The sequence below is a fragment of the Portunus trituberculatus genome, chromosome 46 (genome assembly GCF_017591435.1).
Source record: "Portunus trituberculatus isolate SZX2019 chromosome 46, ASM1759143v1, whole genome shotgun sequence".
In the NCBI taxonomy this organism is placed as follows: Eukaryota; Metazoa; Arthropoda; class Malacostraca; order Decapoda; family Portunidae; genus Portunus; species Portunus trituberculatus.
The window spans coordinates 16,442,654-16,450,153 of record NC_059300.1 but is presented as its reverse complement, the minus strand read 5'-3'; the positions used below and the strand labels follow the sequence as shown (position 1 = coordinate 16,450,153).

The 7,500-nt window shown below is 38.0% G+C and overlaps 1 protein-coding gene across 2 annotated transcripts in view; it reads left to right on the top strand.

Moving 5' to 3' along the window:
• The window catches only part of LOC123519812 (spondin-1-like), a 147,911-nt gene that overhangs the window by 113,899 nt on the left and 26,512 nt on the right, over positions 1-7,500 (top strand). For both annotated transcript variants that reach the window (XM_045281330.1, XM_045281329.1), the window contains exons 6-7: positions 521-727; positions 1,170-1,293. In XM_045281330.1, the coding sequence (XP_045137265.1) occupies positions 521-727; positions 1,170-1,293 (331 nt within the window). The remainder of the gene's footprint in view (positions 1-520; positions 728-1,169; positions 1,294-7,500) is intronic.

The following is a 7,500-nucleotide window of genomic DNA, read 5'->3' as shown; positions in this document are numbered from 1 at the left end:
ACCTAGAACATCATATCACAACACAGACAGGAGAGAAGCATGAGACCTGCTGGTTCAGACTATGTGTCAGCCTCGCCATTGTGAGTGGCAACACTGCTGCCATTACCGTGCCAGCGGCGGAGCAATGATTTTTTTTTTTTGGTAAAACATAACAAGACACAAACACACACACTCACAACTCTAGATTTTCGTAACTTAGGTGTTGCACGTCACAGCAGACTACGGCAAGGTAGGAGTAACTACCATCCCACTCATTAATACCGAAACCAATTAAAGATGGGTGGAGACGTGTTCACACAAAACACACAAACACACACACAATAACAACAAGAATGATAACAATAATTCCCTTCCATACACACGACGCGCCACAAAATACAACAGTATTAGCATTTTTGTTTTTTTTTATATTCATTGTTTATATTTGTCTTGTTTTTACTCTACCAGTCTATTGTTTATACCCAACCGAGGTGTCCACATTCCCCCCACTTAACGCACTCCTTCCCTTCTACCCAACCAGGTCACTTTCGAAGGGCTGTGGTCGCGGCACACCCATCCCAAGGACTTCCCGAACAACGAGTGGCTGACGCATTTCTCTGACATCATCGGCGCGTCCCACTCTAAGGACTACATGGTGTGGGAGTACGGCAAGGAAGCATCGGACGGTCTGCAGCAGGTGGCTGAGTGGGGCTCGACACGCAGGCTGGAGAGTGAGCTGAAGAGACAGGTGAGGGTGTATGAAAGTGACAGGTTGATAGATTGATAGTTAGATTGATAGATAGATAAATAAGATGTTACATAGATAGGTAGTTTGATAGAAAGTGAATAAGTTGATAAATACCATTCTAAAACATCTGGAGAGAGAGAGAGAGAGAGAGAGAGAGAGAGAGAGAGAGAGAATATGAGTGAGTCTGAAACGCCTAGTGAGAGAGTCTGAGGCACCAAATCCTCTCATGAAATGAGAATCGAACTGAAGCGCACGTCATTTATAATCATGTTTTCTTCTCACCTTTTGTTATCCTAAGTACAACTTTCCACTTTCCTTCACTTCCTTCTTCCCTCCAGGTATTTATCCCCTTATCCTCCTTGTCATCCATTTTCTTTATCACCTCACTCTCAACCTTGTCTCATCCCGCCACCTAATCTAGTCTCTCCCTGTGTCCCGGCAGAGTAACCACATCAGGACTATCATCAAGGCTCGTGGGCTCTGGTACCCCAACGTGAACGGAAAGACCTTTGCCGTGTTCCGTGTCGACAATCGCCACCACCTTATGTCCCTCGTCTCCATGTTGGGTGAGTATTGGAGCACAAGGAAGAATAGTATGGAAAGGCATAGAACATACGGAAGCAACAAGAAGCCGACAACTCTATATATAACAGACCCGACTGACTATGAAAACCCCTTTCATTCACAAGTTAGTCTACAAATAAAAAAATATATACCATAGAATATAAATGAATACGTAGGAAGATCAGATACCAAAAGACTGGACTGATTTATACAACAAGGATAACTTGAAAAAAAATAACTAGGGTATCTATTAAGATTGACCGGAGAGCTGGACCAGGGATACGTAGGAACGCAAGAAATTAATAATGTAAGTATATTTTGAGGTCTTCTGACGAGGCAGCATGTGATAAATTACACTGTCTAATCAAGGGATATGATGGAAAGGCAAATGTTGGATGGTGCAGGCAAGTAAAGTAGTATGAAGATGCGAGTAGAGGAAGATAACAAAAGGAAAGAGAGAAAGAGAGAAAGAACAAGAATGGGGTACAGAAGAAAAGAAAGACGAGAGGGTGGAGATTAATTAAGAAAAACGAGCAAGAGAGAGAGAGAGAGAGAGAGAGAGAGAGAGAGAGACAGACAGACAGACAGACAGACAGACAGACAGACAGACAGACACTCTTGACTAAAAAGACCACTAAAAGAGTAAGTCATCACGTGAGTAGAGAGAGAGAGAGAGAGAGAGAGAGAGAGAGAGAGAGAGAGAGAGAGAGAGAGAGAGAGAGAGAAAGCAATCCTTTACACAGACAGATGAGAGCACACACACACACACACACACACACACACACACACACACACACACACACACACACACACACACACACACACACACACACACACACACACACACACACACACACACACACACACACACACACACACACACACACACACACACACACACACACACACACACACACACACACACACACACACACACACACACACACACACACACACACACACACACACACACATACACATACACACACACATTACAGACAATATGATGGACCAGAGAGTAAAGGAATGCACAAGATTCAGAGGAAACGACGAGCCGGCAAGATTGGGCCTAGTTTTTACAAGGGGTATACAAATGAATGATGATATAAGATATAAGTGCCCATTGGGAAAGAGTGACCATGTAATATTAGAAAAGGATATAGAAGAGGGAAAGGAAGATAGAGACGATTCATACAAAGCAGACCGATTAAATTACAGAAAGGCTGATATTGAGAATCTCAAGAACTATTTTAAAACGTAAACTGGGAGGAGATGGAAAACTCAGAGACAATGCAAGAGAATATAACTTATTTTTGGAAATATACAAAACAGGAGTCAGGAATATGTCCCAAAATATAGACCTAAAGAAGAAGGAAAGAAAGATTGGTTTAATGCAAGGTGTGCTAGGGCAAAGGAGAAAAGAGATGGAGCATGGAAAAGGTGGAGGAGAAATAGAAATCCAGCAAATAAGGAAAACTTCAAGGCAGCAAGAAATGAATATGTTAAGGTGAGGAAGGAAGAGGAAAAGAACTTTGAAAAGGACATTGTCGAAAAATGTAAGGAGCAACCAAAATTGTTCTATAGATTCATAAATGGAAAAATTAGGCAAAAAGAAACAATAGAAAGGTTAAAAGGAGAGAACGGGATGGTGGAAGACCCAAAAGTATGGCAGAACTATTAAATAATAAATTCCAGGAGGTCTTTACTAAGGAATCCAAATTTGAGAGGCCACAGGGTAATAGAGACAATCTATATGAAAGAGATTAAAGTAACCAAGCTTGAAATAAAAGAGTTAATGAAGGAACTGGATGAAGAGAAGGCAATGGGACCAGATGAAGTCTCAGGCAGAATACTGAAAGAATGTAGGGAAGAACTAGCAAGTCCTATATACAACATCATAAAATGCTCAATAGAAAATGGAACAGTACCAGTAGAATGGAAAAGAGCTGAGGTGGTTCCCATATATAAGAGGAAGGAAGGAAGAACCTTTAAATTACAGACCGGTATCACTAACTAGTGTAATATGCAAGATGTGTGAAAGAATAATAAAGAAACAATGGATCGAGTTCCTTGAAGACAACAAATTAATATCAAATAGCCAATTTGGTTTTAGAAAAGACGGTCGTGTGTAACTAATTTATTGAGTTTCTATTCTAGAATAGTTGATAGAGTACAAGAGAGAGAGGATGGGTTGACTGTATTTATTTGGATTTAAAAAAGGCGTTTGACAAAGTGCCACATGCAAGATTACTATGGAAGTTAGAGGAGAAGGGTGGCTTAAAAGGAAGCACATTGAGATGGATAGAAAATTATTTGAGGGGGAGAGAAATAAGGACGGTAGTTAAAGATATGAAGTCCAAGTGGAGAGCAGTAGAAAGCGGAGTGCCACAGGGGTCAGTATTGGCACCAATACTTTTCCTCATTTATATTAACGACATGCCAGAAGGAGTGAACAGCTACATAAATTTGTTTGCAGATGATACGAAACTGTGCAGAGTTATAAAGCAAAAGAGGATTGTGAAATACTGCAAGAAGACCTAAATAAGATCTGGGAATGGAGTAAAAAGTGGGAAATGGAATTCAATGTGAACAAAAGCCATGTCATGGAAATGGGAAAGAGTGAAAGACGACCTGTGGGAATCTATAAGATGGGAGATGGAGTAGAACTGGAGAAAGTAAAAAGGAAAAGGACTTAGGAGTGACGATGGAAGAAAACAATCAACCAGTAAGCCATATTGATAGAATTTTTAGAGAAACATATAATTTGCTAAGGAATATTGGAGTAGCATTTCACTACATGGACAAAGAAATGATGAAGAAATTGATAAGTACTATAATAAGACCCAGATTGGAATATGCAGGAGTAGTGTGGACCCCTCATAAAAAGAAACACATAAGGAAATTGGAGAGACTACAAAAAATGGCTACAAGAATGGTTCCAGAATTTGAAGGGATGACATATGAGGAGAGACTAAAGGCTATGGATCTACCAACCCTGGAACAAAGAAGGAGAGAGGAGACCTGATACAAGTTTATAAATTGATCAACGGAATGGACCAAGTGGATAATGAGAAACTGATCCTGAGAGAAGAATATGACATCCGAAGCACAAGATCGCATAGTAAAAAGCTGAGAAAAGGAAGATGTCTGAGAGATGTTAAAAAATATAGTTTCCCGCAAAGATGTATTGAGACGTGGAACAGTTTAAATGAAGAAGTAGTGTCTGCAACGAGTGTGCATTCTTTTAAAGTAAGATTGGATAAGTGTAGATATGGAGACGGGGCCACACGAGCATAAAGCCCAGGCCCTGTAAAACTACAACTAGGTAAATACACACACACACACACACACACACACACACACACACACACACACACACACACACACACACACACACACATTTTCAGTGTAATTTTTTACATTGCCTAACTAATAAACCGTTTATTATTATTATTATTATTATTATTATTATTATTATTATTATTATTATTATTATTATTACACACTGGCTTCACAAGCCAGAGGACCGGGGTTTGATTCCCCGGCCGGGTGGAGATATTTGGGTGTTTCTCCTTTCACGTGTAACCCCTGTTCACCTAGCAGTGAGTAGGTACGGGATGTAAATCGAGGAGTTGTGACCTTGTTGTCCCGGTGTGTGGTGTGTGCCTGGTCTCAGGCCTATCCGAAGATCGGAAATAATGAGCTCTGAGCTCGTTCCGTAGGGTAACGTCTGGCTGTCTCGTCAGAGACTGCAGCAGATCAAACAGTGAATTGGTCTCACACACACACACACACACACACACACACACACACACACACACACACACACACACACACACACACACACTCACTCACACACAGTAGTATTTGTATAGTTTATTGCCCACAACAAGCAATTTTACATACACTTTACAAAAGTATATATATATATATATATATATATATATATATATATATATATATATATATATATATATATATATATATATATATATATATATATATATATATATATATATATATATATATATATATATATATATATATATATATATATATATATATATATATATATATATATATATATATATATATATATATATATATATATATATATATATATATATATATATATATATATATATATATATATATATATATATATATATATATATATATATATATATATATATATATATATATATATATATATATATATATATATATATATATATATATATATATATATATATATATATATATATATATATATATATATATATATATATATATATATATATATATATATATATATATATATATATATATATATATATATATATATATATATATATATATATATATATATATATATATATATATATATATATATATATATATATATATATATATATATATATATATATATAGCTTCCGCCAAGGTCGCTCTACTGGTGATCATCTTGCTTTCCTAACTGAGTCTTGGTCATCCTCTTTTAGAGAATTCGGTGAAACTTTTGCTGTAGTGTTAGACATATCAAAAGCTTTTGATAGAGTCTGGCGTAAAGCTTTGACTTCAAAACTGCCCTCCTACGGCTTCTATCCTTCTCTCTGCAACTTTATCTCAAGTTTCCTTTCCGACCGTTCTATTGCTGCTGTGGTAGACGGCCACTGTTCTTCTCCTAAATCTATTAATAGTGGTGTTCCTCAGGGTTCTGTCCTGTCATCCACTCTCCATTATTCATTAATGACCTTCTTAACCAAACTTCTTGCCCTATCCACTCCTACGCTGATGATACCACCTACATCTTTCCACGTCCTTTCAGAGACGACCAACCCTTCAGGAAGTCAACAGATCACGCAGGGACGCCACAGAACGCCTGACTTCCGATCTTTCTAAGATTTCCGATTGGGGCAGAGAAAATCTAGTAGTTTTCAATGCCTCAAAACTCAATTCCTCCATCTATCAACTCGACACAACCTTCCAGACAACTATCCCTCTTCTTCAATGACACTCAACTGTCTCCTCTTCCACAATGAATATCCTCGGTCTGTCCTTTACTCAAAATCTTAACTGGAAACTTCACATCTCATCTTTTGCTAAAATAGCTTCTATGAACTTAGGCGTTCTAAGGCGTCTCCGCCAATTTTTCTCGCCCTCCAACTGCTTACTCTATATAGGAACCTTATCCGCCCCTTTATGGAGTACTCTTCGCATGTTTGGGGGGTTTCAGTCGCACAGTTTTCCTAGATAGGGTGGAATCAAAAGATTTTCGTCTCATCAACTCTCCTCCTCTGACTAACTCAGACAAACTCTTTCTCACCGCCGAAATGTTGCATCTCTTTCTATCTTTTATCGCTATTTTCATGCTATTGATCTTGCTAACTGCATGCCTCCCCTCCTCCTGCGGCCTTGCTGCACAAGGCTTTCTTCTTCCTCTCATCTCTAATCTGTCCAACTCCCTAATGCAAGAGTTAACCAGTATTCTCAATCATTTAAACCTTTCACTGGTAAACTCTGGAACTTCCTCCCTGCATCTGTATTTCCGATTTCCTACGAATTGTCTTCTTTTAAGAGGGAGGTATCGAGGCATTTGCTCCCTAATTTCGGCTGACGCTCTTCTGTTTGTAGAGAGCCAGCACTCAAGTGGGCCTTTTTTTATTTTATTTTATTTATTTTTTTTTTTTTTTTTTTTTTGCCCTTGGCTGGTTCTCTTCCTTCATAAAAAAAAAAGTAACACACCTGGACGAGTCACTGTTTGCGATACTTAATGTCACACTTTCCATGGCGGCACTTACGTCGTTGTTTATAAATTCTCGCACTAATTTTCCTGTTACCGTATTCATATCTTTTACTAAATTCAATACAAAACACAAAGGATCATCATTATAGGTAGATCTTTCCTGCCTCTTTGTACAATAGAAGGTGTGTTGTTTAAATTCAATAAAGTCCTTTAAAGGAGGATACCCTGATTCCGTGTAACACATGTCGTTGCACGTAAATTTCCTTACACCTAGCAGCTGTTTGAGACACCAATTATACAACTTAGTCATTGGTTTTATATCTGTTCCAATCCGTGACTCACATCAATATAGAATTGTTGACATGAGTGCAGCTTCAAACACACGTTTCTTCACTATGTAAGGTATGTCATTATTTTTCTTGATGAAATAAAGAAAACACACACACACACACACACACACACACA